The sequence below is a fragment of the Eupeodes corollae genome, chromosome 3, assembly GCF_945859685.1.
Source record: "Eupeodes corollae chromosome 3, idEupCoro1.1, whole genome shotgun sequence".
In the NCBI taxonomy this organism is placed as follows: domain Eukaryota; kingdom Metazoa; phylum Arthropoda; class Insecta; order Diptera; family Syrphidae; genus Eupeodes; species Eupeodes corollae.
The window spans coordinates 29,991,764-30,008,200 of NC_079149.1; the positions used below are offsets into that span (position 1 = coordinate 29,991,764).

Sequence of the window (16,437 nt, forward strand, 5' to 3'; positions counted from 1 at the left end):
TCGCGATTCTATGGCCATTTTGAGGGAAAACTTCGGAGAACAATTCATCTCAAGGAATGGACCGGTAAGTTGGCCACCAAGATCATGCGATTTGACGCCTTTAGACTATTTTTTGTGGGGCTACGTCAAGTCTGAAGTCTACACAAATAAGCCAGCAACTATTCCAGCTTTGGAAGACAACATTTCCGAAGAAATTCGGGCTATTCCAGCCGAAATGCTCGAAAAAGTTACCCAAAATTGGACTTTCCAAATTGACCACCTAAGACGCAGCCGCGGTCAATATTTAAACGAAATTATCTTCAAAAAGTATATGTCATGGACCAATCTAACGTTTCAAATAAAGAATCGATGAGATTTTGCAAATTTTATGCGTTTTTTTTTTTTAAAAAAGTTCTCAAGCTCTTAAAAAATCACCGTTTATGAAGAAAAGCAAATGAAGAATTCTCTCATAAACATACACGGGCAGCTGTGAAACATGGCGGTGGGTCGATCATGGTGTGGGGATGTTTGTCGAGTTCTGATGTTGGAAACTTACACTTTGTGGAAGGTAAAATGGATCAAAAGGGCTGCATCAACATTTTACAGCAACATTTGGTGTCAATTGTCAGTAAGCTTGGAATAAGAAACAATTTCAACTTCTACCAGAACAACGACCCCAAGCATATGTATATCTAAGACAGTAAAGTCGTGGTTGTTGTATAATTGTCCCAAAGTGCTTATAACACCTACACAGTCCCCTGACCTTAATACAATCGAGCATATTAAGAATTAATTGGGACATTGAGTCGCTCAAAAGAATTTTTGACATACATATCTAGGAGCTAAAGACGGGTTTTCAAGAAGAATGGACAAAAATGCCCCCTGAAGTTTGTTCAAAACTAGTTTCTTCAATGCTTCGACGCCTTGAGGCGGTAATTAAATCAAAAGGATACGCCACAAAATACTAAATGCAATGGGTCCGATTATTTGTAAGACATGAAATTATGCAGTTCTTTTAGTTTTTAGTTTCCTTGTTTTGAATAGTATTTTAAAATGTTGTTTTTGTTTATTTAAAATAAATATGAGTTCCCTTATGAAAAAATATGATGTTTAATCATAACACCCCCATACATTCTCTTAGAGAAATTGCCCTGCGAAAATTGTTCTTTTTTATGTCCGATTAGTCGTGGGGGTCACTGTACGTACGTACACAATTTAACCTACACATTACGCAATTTATTGTTACAACAAAATCAATCGAATCGAAAACATTTTATGCACGTGCCATTTTTGTATGCATAGATAATAATGTAACAACTTTTGTTCGTATTCATATATTGTTATGTTTAAAAATATTTGAAATGACGTGCAACACATAAAAATAGTCCGGTTCATTGTTTCCATAGGTCACAAAGATTTTCGAGGAATTATTCTCTTTATGAAAAGACGTCAAGACGTCGCATCTTATGAATAATTCGTATTGAAAAATATAACTTAAGATCTCCAACTTGTAAATAAAAACAAAAGCAAAAACATTTCCTATATAAGTGTGGTCATTTAACTCTTAACCTATTTTCAAAGAAACAAGTCCAGCTCCAAAAAGACAATAAATTAAGAAATTATGAAAATCATTTCCTACAAAAATTGCATAGCTCAAAATAACAATTCCATTAAAAAAATGTTTTCTTTTATTGTTTTTATTACGCTTGCCGCCTTCCTGAATTGTCACACCTTTTAAATGAATTTTTGTTTTCTTTTAAACATTTTCCTCGTAAATCGTAATAATTTTTCATTCCGCACAAGATCCCAATTCCAATTCAAAAACCTCACAAACAGTGCCTCTTTTCAGTGCCCACGTTGCGTTGGGGGCAAATGAACTTTATTTGTTTGAAAATTTCTATTTATAGAGACTACAACCAAGAAGAAGACGAAGAAGCCTCAAGACGTCATGCGTGGAATCAGGAATGCAAACCCAAACCTATCCACAATGTTCAATGATCACTTATGTAGCGCATGCAGAGTACTTACTCACTGCAAATACATTTTTCAAGATCATTAATTTCGAATGGAAGTTTTCGGCCCCACAATTAAAAAAAAAACACATAAATATTATAAATAAAAGATTATTTAATTTGTAATTGAATTTATAAATAAACAATCAAAAACAAAAAAAAGCATTGATAACAAAAAGTATTGAGTTTTATAAATAGAAGCTTGTTTGAAGATAAAATCAGAGATATTTTAATAAATGCAAACAAAAATTGACACCGAACCAACGGCAAGGCATGGAACTGATGGTTTTTATTAAGGCTTAAGTAGGAAGATAACAGTTTGAATTAGATTAGAAATACCCAATTAATAAATAATAAAGTGACTATAACTCGTGATTTAAACGTGATAAAACAAATGATTGCTTTAATTGCTTTGAATTGCTGTCCCTATTTAATCTTGTTTATTTTTGTACATTTTTATAATCAATTTAAAGAAAAAAACTTCTATCAGCATAGTTACCAGTTTTTGGAGCACTTATAAATTGATTGTACTTTCTCAAGAGCTTGCTTGTGGAAAGTTTGCAGGTTTTAGTTTTTTTTTTGTATTCACTTATCTTAAAGTTAGCATTGGATACTTTTAGTGCTCAGATTACCTTAAGACACTTTTAAGTGGAGCTTAGTCTTGGTTTATTTAGATCAATTTATTTTGTGTATATCATTAAGAAGACTAACATTGCTAATTAAAAGATCAGAAAGTTGCAAGAAGAAAGTAAGAACTTATGGTTTCCAAAATTTCACTTAAACCTAAAAACGTAATAAATTAATACCGTGTGTTTTGGCATTCTATAAATAGTATAGTAGAAAATTCCCAAGATAACGCAACTGAAAGAAGGGCTGAGTTCAAAAATGCAACTTGTTGCACAAGCCATGCCGACAAAATTCATGCAATGCATTAATGAACAGAAAAACTACTGCAAGAATGCGGCAGGTATACAATATCAAAAGCCAGTTCGTAAATGTCATGAAATAATTAAGTTTTTCCTGTGAGTTACGCGGGTTTTAGTTTATTAGTTCTAACAAAATTCTTTCAAAATGTCCAATAAAAATGTTTTATTAGAACTTATTTAAAATGCTTTGAATGGAATAAATTCGTTCATTCATTCATTTCTATGAAGTATAAATATTATATTTCAACTTATTAATAACAAATCATTTTATATTTTGCCAAAAATTGAATAAATATGCAAATATTTTACATAATCATCTTGTTCTGACATTTTACTACAGAGCGGCAACAGAAATAAAATGACTGCAGGTTTGATAGCACTTCAGCTGTCAGACTGTTTTTTTGAACAGAGTTACCGACTGCAGTAATGCAGTGTATTTACATTTATGAACGCTAATCTTGCATTACTGCTGCATTTTAACATTAATGAACTTACCCAAGATCTGTCAGAATAATAATAATAAAAAAAACACAAATAGAAGAAAGTTTTGTGAAAATCAAAAATTAAAATTAATTTAGCAAAAAAACTAATTAAAACTAATAAAATGGACAATTTTCAAGAAAAAATGTTAAGAAAATATTTGGAAATTGAGATTCCATAAAAAAAAGTTAACTCAATTGCTTCAATGAAGGGGTTTGTTGGTAGACTACTATATTAACATGTGGTGTTGAAGCGAGCTTGAAGCTTGCCTCAATTCTTTATATACCTGAAATGAACTTGATTCGACTTGATTCCGGTCGGGGTTTGGAGTCGAGTCGAAATTTGTGAAGAAAAACCTGTGTGGAGGCTCCCGGAAATTACGCCAGAATTTTTGTTGGAAAAAACGACAGAAAATTCTGGCTTTTTTTCCTAGGAAAAAATCCCAAATTTTTCTGGCAAAATTTCGGTATTTCAGGCATTTTTTCCTAAACATTTTCTGGCGTTTTTCCATTTACAGAGATGTAAAAAAGGCAAAAAAAAATATTTAGAAAAAAAGGCAGAAATAAAATTTCTGCCGTTTTTTCCTTTTCACGTTTAGGAAAAAACGCCAGAAAACTGTATTTTGTATAAATTGTTGTAATAAATAAACAGTTTTACTACACATTCTTTGTCTCTATCATCTATTGTAAGAATTATTGCTTAGTTGCTTTCGCGAATTCATCATTGACACTTGACGTTGTGAAATAAAAACACACACATTGTGTTGTTGCCGTGCAGACATATGAAAATATGCTCGGAGTGCAACTTAAAGTTGCAAGCTCAAGCAGTTGCAGATTCAAAGGAAAATTACAAATGTCCATGCTGCCGGGAAATCGTAGCAGACACTTTGCAAGTTTACATTTAGTAAAAATATTTTGTTCTTTTTTATTTTTTTTAAATAAATTGTTACAAATTAAAAAAATTATTGAAAAATTTAGTAATTTTTTGCGTGGCAGCCATAACCGCGCCGGCCCGCGCCGCGTCCGCAACGCCATGGCCACGCGCGCCGCCGTGCCCGCGACCGACCACCCCCCCCCCCCCCGGATGCATGTCAGGGTCTGTTTTTTCCTTTTGTGATAAAATGTCTACAATATTGACGAAGTAGCGACTTTTAAAATGCAAAACATTTTCTGGCTTTTTTTCAAAATTGATATTAGGAAATTAGGCCAGTATATATCAATTGGTTTTCTGGTCTAATTTCCATATTGGTTTCTGGTTTTTTTCCGTTTCTGTCTGGCACAATTTCTAATGTTTCTGGCTTATTTTCCACAAAAAATTCTGCTTCTTTTTCCAATTTGGAGCAGAAAACATTTTCTGGCGTTTTTTCCAAAAAAAATTCTGGCGTAATTTCCGGGAGCCTGTGTGTAGGAGTTGGTTTTACAGATAATGCATTATGGTCTATTTATTTGTATGTTTGCTACAAAAATATAGTTTTGTTTTAATCAATAAAAAAATATGTAGCATATTCTTACATGGTGCTGTTCAGTTCTTCATTGTTATACACCAATCAAACTATCTCACTTGCACTTCATAAGAAACATCGAAACACCATTTGCATTTTAGAAAGTGCAGTCAAACTTAATCATTTTTAAATCTTCCTGTGCGGTGAAAATACAATGAAGATGTATTTAATCTTAACTGAGATAAACCTTTAGTGGAAACATAGAAAAACTTAATTACCTTTTCTATTGTTTTCTCTTGCAAAATAATCCCAGTCAGTCAATTTACACTAACAAAACTAAATAATATTAACAGTAATATATTGATTTTTCCCCAATGGAAAACACACATGATTCTAAATGCTTAACTACTCAACGAACACAGCCAAAGAGGTACGAATGGAATATCAATCCTGCAAACATTTGAGAACGAAATCACATAAGATCCATTCGAGACTCGTATAAATGTCAAAAACCCATCCGTAGTGGGATTCTACTTTAACTTTTATCGATAGTATTCATACTACGGATATTGTTTTTGTTATTCGTGTACTATACTATTGATAGATTTTCCAACAAAACACGGGTATTAACAAAATAATTTATTTTTTAGTTGTTGTAGTTTTGAATAATTATTGATTGATGAGATATTGAAAAAATTGTATTTAAATTATAATTTATTAATCAAATTTTACGAAATTAGCATGAGTTGCATGTAAATAATTTGTATATTATCTTTCTTTATAACACTATAAATATCATAATCATTAAGTGTAATTATTCAAATTTTTGTTAATTAATAAGAACTCCACAAAGAGAGCAAAATTTGTTGTTTTACTGATTGACACGCAAATATTAACAAAATTTATTAGAATAGCGTTTTGTTGATTGCTTTATAAACATGAAATTTAAAATAAGAACTTTTTGGAGCCTTAAACGTGATCGACTAATTACGTATTGGAAGAAGGCACCCAATCGATAAGGATCCCCATGTAGTCGTTACTAAGCAGTTTTTTTTCTAAAAAAAACAAATACTGATTTTTGAGAAGTATTGGGGTCCTACGTAACTCGATTCTACAATGAAATTTCTCGAATTCGTCAATTTGGTACTTTGTAGAAAATTGAATAGTTCTAGTATTGCCAACTATAGCTGTTCTTATGAACTTTCGAATAAACGTGGAACTATGCAATTCGAAAGTAGAATTCAAAACAAGGCAAAATCGAAAATAATCACTCTGCATCAAATGTGTTTGCGAGCGAAATTTTTTTTTGTCAAATTGTAAGAGATGCTCACTCATAGCCGGGCGAATCAGTTGAATATGAGTTCCATCTACCAACCAAATTACACCGGGAATTCGGTGATTTTTGCTAAAAATAGCGTTTGGGTTTTCGTTTCTTTTGCTCTTTCATTTCAAAATTCATCAATCATTCAAAATTCATCAGTGGGCACATGAGTCTTTTGATTGAAGTCAAAACTTCATAAAGTATTTTTGACATGGTTTGCTGTGCAAGTCCAGCGTTCTTGGTACCACCGATTTGGTGTTGCCAAAAACTTCAATGCTGCTGGTAATTCCTTTGATCTCAGGGACCCTTGAGCACTAAAAGCTCTTAACTTCGCATATGTTAGATCGGTTTTGAAATATTGCTGCGTAGTGTGAAATGTTCATATTTCAAGAATAGAAAAGGTAAAAAAAAACTATGATGGAACATTGAAATTTATATTAATGTAAATAAATAAATAACATTAATAAACAACTTTTCTCGTACTCAAAGAACTTCCAAAGAAATGTTTGTCTGTTTCTTTGGCATGGCCTGCCCTGTGAACATCATTCCACATGAGTCTTTGATTAAAATCATTCAAAGCATTGATTGGTATATCATCCGCGTTACTGCTTCACATCTAACCTCGAAAGTATATTTCTTGGGCAACAATTTTGTATGCTACAATGTTTAAAAGTTAAAAAAATGCACCCTGTATCACACAATCAGTGATTGCTAATTCATAAATGTACAACACAATGCTCAGATAAAAAGAAAGCCTCATTAGCTGATGGTCTATCTATCGTAAAGTATTACAACTTTAAACATCCCTAAACTGAATTATAAACTGAAGAAGAAAAGATGTTTGTCGATCTTTCATAGATTGGTCCTAATTAACTGATGGTTTTAGTGCCTTACACAACTCGGTATCGATTATCCTCGATTTTTTTTTGAAGATTTAAATTGGATAGAAACAAAATATTTTAGAGGCCTTTCTCGTGAAGTAATAACAATTTTTCCAAAAAAAACCCTTGTTATATTGTGTAGACGGTCGATTAAAAGGTAAGACTCTTTGTGGAAACATTTTAAAACTTAAAACCTTAACATCTTGGAAAAAGCTACTTTTTTGTACTTAATGAGTTTTACCTTTGAAAGGATTATGATAAGGATATGGATTTTAAGTTCAATTAACACGCTTCTCTAACCTAACACTCCAAGTCATTAAAAGTCCTCAACTACATATCAATGCAAGAGCTTCAACTGGGACATAGTTTTTACCACTGCGCCATACTTTGTCCGCTGAAATTGAGTCTATTCACCCTACATTATTGTTTTACTCTAATTTTCTTTGATCAATTTATTTTTTCGGTTATGTTATCTAACGTAAAATGTGATCGTGTTGAACCTTTCTGCAACAGTATGATCAGCACGTATAACTATAGCGTCGATAGCCTAAAAGGTAACATTAGCAAATTCTGAAATAGATCCAGCTATGCCTTAAGAAGTTGCAAAATACGCGGTGCAACGTGCAAATAGGTAACAGCTCACCTCAGCTTTTCCACACATGCACAGGGTTTAGGCAAGTAGATAAGCTATCATGTGATTTCTTAACAACTACGTTGCTATGCGGACGACATCGATATCATCGGTTGCTTAAAGCAAACTGTTTTAGAAGCAGATATAGATAAACTTCAAAGCGTTGGCTTTGAAGTTAACAGGGAAGCAACAAAGTATGTTCTATGAACAGACAACGTCCCATCTGTCCAATGCCTAGCACAAAACGTCACAGTTGACGTAATAATAATTTGGAGGTAGTCAAGGAGTTCACCTACCTCACAAAAAAAATATATCAATTTCACGAATGACATATTAATGGAAATCCAAAGAAAAATCACCCTAACAAGCTACTGCTAATTCAATTTGGCTAAACAAATGCGTTCAAACTCCTTTCTCGAAAAAACAAATGTACACATTATACAAAATTGTAATTTTGCCGGTTCCATTCTACGGAGGGCGCTGATTGCTGGACGATAAGTAAAACCAAGGAACTGATACTGGGCACTTTCGAGAGTAAAATTCCTTAATGGATATTTAGAAGAAGAAGAAAATTCCATCGTGAACTGTACGAGCTGTATCAAGATGTGGATGTAGTCTAAAGATTCAAAATCAAAATTTTTGAATCCCAGCCCTCTGGTTAGAGACGACGACGACGAAAAACAAACATGCGGTACAGGGACCAGAAATATTACTGACGCAATAGCGCTTGGTCTCTGAGACCCAATGGATCGGGAGAAATTTTCACAAAAGGAAAAATTCAAAGAGCAATTCTTTAACATGCAATTATAACTTTTTCGAAAAAAATAATTCTTAAAACGTAGCAGCGCCGGTAGCGTTATTGTTAATGTCAGGCCATAGGTCTTGGGTTCAATTCCTGCCTGTGCAGTTTTTAAACAGTTACTGTTTCTTGCGACAAATTGACAATTTCTGCAAGAGTAATTGATGTCATGAATTTGACATAAGAAACTGTAGGTCCCCTTCATCCCTGAAATGACTCGCACCAGGGGAATGATTCAGAGTTGTAACACACTTTGCCCTGGTTCTTTACGAGCTGTTGTGCCACCTAATTTATTTTTAGTTGTTAATACGTATTCAACTGTTTTTCCACAATCATCCTTCGAGAAAAACAAAAAGATCTGTACATTAACACTGTATTCAATGTTTTTGTTTTCAACAACAATGAAAACTTGAATTAATGCATATTGTTCTTCTGTACAATTGAAATAACCAATCCTGAGATCAAATGTTAAATACTCCAGATCGTAAATCTTTTTGCATAACAAACAAATACAGTGGCTCACAGCTTATTTGACCCACCCATTATATATAAATTCAACTGAGTATAATATGTACTTGCTAAACAATAAAACTTATTAAAAAAGTACAAACGCAGGAACTTTAATTAAGATTTAATCTTTAAAATAACAATGCAACAGCTGAATCAAAAGCATGGGAATAACGGTGTTTATTATGTTAATCTCTAAGTTTTTTTATTTTCAAATAAAACTATTAGTTTTAGTTATTTATCATTAAGGCAGCACGTCTTTTAAACATGGAAAAGCGAACAAAAATTGAACAACATGAAAGTGTCCTGTTTCATCAAAGGAATGGACTTCCTCCGTTTTGTTTTTGAAAACCGTGTGAAAAAATAAGGGAAGAAATGCTCCGAATAAAATATTTACTGCATAAAATGAAAGATACATTGTGCGCCAAGTGAAGCTAAATCCCAAATTATCGGCACCAAAACTGACTAGTGAGATGGAAACGATCTCGGAAAGTCTTACTTTCCCAAAACCATAAGACTCATTTTGAGGAATAACGAGTTTAATGTAAAATTAACAACAAAAACCGAGATAGTCGTTTAAGGTTTATAAATGAACAAATTAGAAAGGATGCTAGCTTTTGGGAGCAAGTTTTATTTGCAGACGAGCGATCTTATGTCTGGCGCAAACCAAATACAGAGCTCCAGGAAAAAAACTTCAAAGCAACTGTGAAACATGGAGGTGGTCATGCAATGGTTTGGGCCTGCATGTCAGTTGGGGAGTTCATTGAGATGGATAAAATGGTGTATCTCAATATACTCAAAAAAAAAATTGCAGAACTATTGGGCATAAAACGCTAGTTTCGGTTTTATCAAGACAGCGACCCGAAACATTCATTAGGAATTGTCTAAACATGGCTGATTTAAAACTGTTCATCACAGTCTCTAGATTTGAATGTTATAGAAAATCTGTGCTCCATTTTGGATACAAAACATTCTAAAACGCCACATTTCAAACAAAAATTAACTCAAAACTGCATTGACTGAAGAATGGGCAAGAATCCCTCCAGAAACAACAACCAAATTGGTGGATTCTTATCAAATTGGCTGAAGGCAGAATTAGAAGAAAAGGGTGTTTTTTAGTGTTTATTTAAAATGAGTCAAATAAGCTGTGACTCTGAATAATTGATTTAATTTTGTTTTTGTTATCTTGTGCAATTTTAAGCTTAATAAAACAAATGAAGAGATTTTGTTTACTTTATAAACCTACTGGACCTTTTTGCGTTTATATTTTTCTGGTAGCTTTCCTCGCTTAAGAACTATTCTCTCATAAACTTGTTAATATACGATGGGTAAAATAAGCTGTGAGCCACTCAGGGCCGGCCAAAGGCAATCTTGCGCCTTGTGCAAGATTAGTAGAAAGCGCCCCATTTTTTATATTTTCACACATAAACTCATACACAAACATAAGCCTTTCCTACATTACCCAGGACGTAGACTTTTAGTTCCCAAGTAAGTCTAAACCATAAACTAAAACGCAGCGATTTAAGTTTAGTTTACCGTGACCGGGATACTAAATGCGGAGCAAAATCTTCAAGGTTTGAACTAAAAATAAAATTTAACACATCTAAACTTGAGCTTTGTGGTGTTAACAATCGGGGATATTACGGTTAACTCTTGAAACAATTCTCCTTCATCTAAATCTTTAAAAAGTACCTAATGTTATAACTTTCAGCAAATTAAGGCATGAAGCACGTACATTATTATTTTTTAAACATTCGCTTGTAGTACATAAAAATGAAAAATTGATATTTATATGTATCAAGCTGTTCAAACCTTTCTGTAATTGATTGAATGGCTTCATTAAGAATTTTGAAAAAAAAATCTACTTTAAATCTTTGTCTTTTTCTCCGTTCAAATCGCAATGATGAAGCTTCAGGGAACATATTTAGTATTTCTAGGGAACTAGCAATACGCTCGGTTAATTGAACAAACCTACCCATTAAAGTTTTCATCGGAACGCATTCAAATTAAACTGTTTTTTTGCATTTTCTTAAACTCTTATGCCTGTTGACAGATTAACGGACGGAATTAGCAAATATTTACTAGTTTTTTTTTTTATTTTCTAAAGCATCAAAACAAATTTACAGGCAGCAAATAAATGTAAAATCAAACATTTTATTTCCTAACGATTCTGCAATGTTTTTTGCCTCTTGATTTCCTATTTCCGTAAGGGCTTCATGTGTTTCTTCTAAATTTGTTTTAAAGACCTTAATGCTGTACACAGCCGTAGTATGTCTAATCTTAACATATGGTTTGATTGCGTGGTAGCCTGCTCTTAGCAAAGCCTATAATATTGATAAGCTAAAGAAGGTTCAGAGAACAGCTTGCGTGGGCACCACAGGGGCCATGCGTACTTGCCCAACGGACGCCTTAAACGTTATTTTGGATCTTCCAACAATCGACCTTTTTATTATATACATAGTTTCCTGCAGCGCTATTAGGCTGAAGGAATCAAACAGCTGGTTGCCAAAACCTTATGGTCACAGCAGCACAACGAAATTGATTCCCTAAGATATTATCTCGGTAGACACTGACTACTGCACTCCTACTTTGAGCCTTAGTAAGGGTTTTAAGGTTATTTTCCCATACAGATAAGATTGGGAGGATGACCTCGTATCGATAGGTTTCGACACAACCATCTTTACTGATGGCTCAAAGATGGAGTTGGTTCTGGGATCTTTTCTGAGTCCCTAAATGTAGTCAAATACTTTAGGCTTCCTGACTTTGCTAGCGTTTTTCAGGCTGAACTGCTAGCAATAAGGGAGGCATGTAATATACTTAAACAAAACCCAAACCAAAACCGAAATGCGGCTATCTTTACAGACAGTCAGGCAGCTGTCAAATCCATTAACTCGACCATATCCTCATCTAAATTGGTCCAGCAATTTCGCGATGAGCTTGCGAGCCTGAATATTAACATCGGTGTCACTCTGATCTGGGTTCCGGGCCATAGTATTATCGAGGGAAATGAACGGGCTGACGAGCTAGCCAGGCAAGGATCGGCCCTTCATAGCTCAATTGCGGAAATGGTTAACATTCCTCTTGGTGCTATTAAGGGTAAAATCTTTTCTATCTACCAAACCGAATCAAACCGAAGTTGGAGCTATTTACCCAACTGCATTATATCTAGAAAGATATTGCCCACCTAAAATAAAACCCGTACAAACGATCTTCTATGCAGGCCAAGGCAAGACATAGCCAGGATTGTAGCAGTTTGTACCGGACATCGGCCTATAAGAGTTCATGCGGAGAAGTTGGGTATCTCCTACAACACCTTTTGCCGTAGTTGTAGTGAAGAGAAAGTAAAACGATTATCCATTTCCTCTGCAAATGTCCTGCTTTGGTAAACACTAGAATGTTATACTTTGGAAAAGCATTCTTTCACGAACTTGATGAGCTATCTGAGACAAATATTAGAGACTCAATCTTTTTTCTCAATGCGACAATATGGCTCTAACATAATCGCTATGAAGCTTCTCAATTAATCTATCCCTTTCAATCAAAGGTTAAACCAGTTTTTGGTATCGAAACGGCGCACTACAGCGCTAATTGGATCTCAGGCTAGGTTGCCTTGAGATCGCCATTTCTACCTGCCTAATACTTCTAACCTGCTCTACCATCTAGTCTCCGAAAGGGGTTTCAAAGTAAGACTTGACATTTTTTTCTTATAAATATCCCACCTCGTTAAAAAAAAAAAGTTATACAAACATTGAACTAGATTACAGTTTCTTGGTCCTGGTAATGCGCTCCCAGAAATGTGCGGCCCGTGCATTTGCACATCTTTCACATATGCTTTGTCCGGCCCTGGAGCCACTGGATATCACAATTTAAATGCGTTGGTATTCAAAGAATGTTATGAATTTAATTTAATATACATAAGTTTTTCAGTTCAATTTGCATAATGGTTCAACGCTTTCTTGTGATAAATACAAAACATAATATTGTTACCTTTATTTTATTACTTTTTATCAATCAACAATAACAAAAACAAAACAAAAAATTCTTCAATCCACGCGCGCTTACAACTACGACTTAGAACGTAGTTGATTTAAAAGGCACCTACATAAAGTTGTTTTCATAACTATACCTAATCTCTATTTGTGACACATTACTATTTGGATCAGGTTTCTAGGAAAGAAATTAAGCAGTGTGTCTTCATAAACACACAAATGTAAGACGAAGATGATTTTCACGTACCTATAAGTCAAATTAAATCTATCAAGATGTTGTTGATGGGTCGCAATAAGTTTTCTCGCGAATGAATATCAATCAAATGTACAGTCACTATCAAAAAAAACCTAGGAAACATGTGTACGTATGTTTTTTGATAACTTGTCAATTTTAAAATATAACTAGAGTTGAAGTTAATCCTCTTCGGAATTTACCTAGAAACTTAGATTCTCAAAGAGGAAATACCTAATCCATCTTCGTCTTAAAAACTCCCTTTTTTAAATCTCATTTCATCTTCTTCTTTTATTACACCATGAGTAGTTATAAAACTATATTATTACATTGACAATAAAAATGAAAACAAGTAATGATGTGTCGCAGCTGTGGTTGGTTGTGTTTGGAAAAACAACACTTCGATATATTCTATTTTGTAAACAAAAACAATCCTTGAACTATAACGACATTAAACCTAGTTTGAGGAAAAATAACAAACAGAAGAGAGAAGAATAATAACAACACCATAGATACTCAAGTTATTACTTATACAAAACAAAAAGCAGGTAGGCTAAGGTACATAGAAATGGAGATATTTTGATTTTTTAAAACAGGTAGATTGTGTTTACATATTTACAACAAAAAACAGGTTTTATATTTCATCATTCCGTCTTTGAAAAAGAAAAACACGAAAACCAGACAAAACTGACAGATAGAGAGTGCGTTTTGTCGGTATTTTACTTTCCCAAGCCGGTCAATAACTTTGGTCAAAATACTTCAATCAAACCTTACCGTTCTGATGAAAAGACACATTTTCTGTGCAATATTAAATTGGTTTGGATTTAAGGCATAATAAAATAAAATATAGATAGCTGCCAATAATTAGTACAAAGCATTTGTAAAGGTTTTGTGTGTTCCACAAAACTGTTAGTCCTGAAAACAAGACATAATAAAAGGACTAAAGTTCCCATTAATATAGGGGAACTCAAACTTTTAGCTTTTCGTCCGCATAGGTATGTTAATCGAAACTCTTATGTTTTCTTTAATTATTTTAGTTTGATATTAGAAAACGTCCCCATATTTGTATTTTCATCAATAATCAAGATTTCAATAGAACAGACAGTCTATAAGTCTAAATAGTTGATACCACTTCTATCTCTCTATTCATTGTCCTTTTTTGTGTTCTACTTTTGCTAAAAATACGTACGAATATCAAAAACACATCCAACCAGACCAAGAACAAGAAGACGACGGCGACCATAAAGATGTCTATGATAGTGCCTTCCAATGATGAATCGATATGCTCAACCAGAATTCGGCGCACATCATCCGATTATTATTATCAACCAAGAAAGAAGAAAATAAAAAACAAAGAAATTGACTCCGTTGTTGCTTCGAGATTCATTTTGTTTTTTGTTTTGGTTGGGTTTCTCCTACAACACCACTGTCTCAGTGTCCCCGACTGTGCATTTCATGTCAGTGGAATTGAATATGCCATGGATAAAATATGGAATCTCGAATCTCTGTGTGCAAAACAAGCCCATGCGCCCAGCTAGGTATGAAGCGGCGTACGTGACCGCTATCAAGTTTCAAATGGAGGGATTTATATTTATTTAATATGAAGGAAAATATACATTTTTGGGATGATAATCAAATTTTGTATCTCTTAAAAATATGAATTATTTTAAATAACAACAAATAAATTAATAATAATATAATCAAAGAACTTACCTTAAAGTTGTCTTCATTTTCTTCTTGTTGACCAAATCACTTGGTAGTCCCCCAATTTTATCAATTTTCGTCATATGTTCCGAGTTTTGGGGATTCTCGGTCGTTGAGATGAGTTTGGTTGCTGCTGCTCCTGCCGTTGGAGCAACAGAGTTATTGACAATTAATGGACGAACTACTTGGCCCATTGGCAATTTACGGATTATTGAAAACATGTTTTCTTTTTGTATAGTTTTTGTCTCTTTGTGTATTTAAATTTTTAAGGAATTTCAAAGAAAAAGTGTTATGATGATTTGTTTGTATTAATTTGATTTTTTTTTAAATCAAGAATTTTAACTCATTTCACTTTGACCTCACACTTTGTTTAATAAGTCTTTTCACTTTTTGGTATTTTCTTTTTGAGTCTTGACTCGAAATTCAATCTTAAGAATTCAAATTCAACTTGTCCAACCAACAAAAACCAAACCGAACGATTCGACAGACAAATGATTTTTGTTGAAAAATTGAGGAAGGTGCGCTAAAGAAAGTTAATTCTGGAATTTCTATTTATTTTATTGTAGTTTTCTGCCGCTGCTGTCACGTAAACAGAGAGAGAGAGTGAGAGAGGTTAGTGTAACAGCTGTTTGTGCAGGGATGTTTTTTTTTTAATGTGAGGTTGATTAAAAATTGTAGTAGATTACTGATCCACGATTGATTTGTTAAAGGTGGCTGCAGACTTGCAGTTTTTGTTTATTTTAATCAGAATTATCTGAAACATTTAGTATTTTCTATTATATAAGTGGTATTTATGTAAGGACAGAAAACTTGTGCAGTCTTATTGTGGGTTTCAAACGGAAAACCATTCACAGGGAAAATGTTCGTTTTCACGGACTTTCAAAAGCTATTAGGAGTTTCACTCGAATAAAATTTCACATCGAATCGGAAATGACAGTTCGAAAAATAGACATGTTCAAAAAACTGAGACCTAAATAAATTTCCCTTCTCTATGATGGAAACAGAGACTGAAATCTTAATCATTTCTTCTTATAAATGAAAAAAATTCAAGAAATTAATGTGGCGCTACAATTACTTTTTAAAACTGTGCCCACTGAGTGCAAAAACACTCTTTAAATTCAACACTCATCGACTTATATGCAAACAAAAGTAACTTAACGACCACGTATACAAAATTTCCCTCTCCGTTTTAAAACATATGTGCACTGATGTTTTTAAAATGAACAGATCTTATTGCATGTTTATTTGTTTTTTGAAGACAAGTGCGAAACAAAATAAATTTAAGTTGTATTTTGATTATTTAAAACTATGAAAACCTTGTAAACACCTCAAGCAAGATTCAACGATATCCATTCACGTTGCCGAAATATCATTGAAAGAACAAATGGCGTCCTTAAAAACAGATGGCGTTGTCTACTTAGTGCGAGAGAATTGCATTACACACCGGCAAAGGCTATTAAAATTATAAATGTTTGTGCAGCGTTTCATAATATTTGCATACATTTCAAAAACGATTTAAATGTGCCTTGTGAAGA

The 16,437-nt window shown here is 33.5% G+C and overlaps 1 protein-coding gene across 1 annotated transcript in view; it reads right to left on the reverse strand.

Annotated features, from left to right (window-relative positions):
• LOC129949687 (farnesyl pyrophosphate synthase) overlaps positions 1-15,416 on the reverse strand; it is a 33,299-nt gene extending 17,883 nt beyond the window's left edge. The window contains exon 1 of the mRNA XM_056061283.1: positions 14,912-15,416. Within this exon, the coding sequence (XP_055917258.1) occupies positions 14,912-15,123 (212 nt within the window). The 5' untranslated portion in view covers positions 15,124-15,416. The remainder of the gene's footprint in view (positions 1-14,911) is intronic.
• Between the last annotated feature and the right edge of the window lie 1,021 nt (positions 15,417-16,437).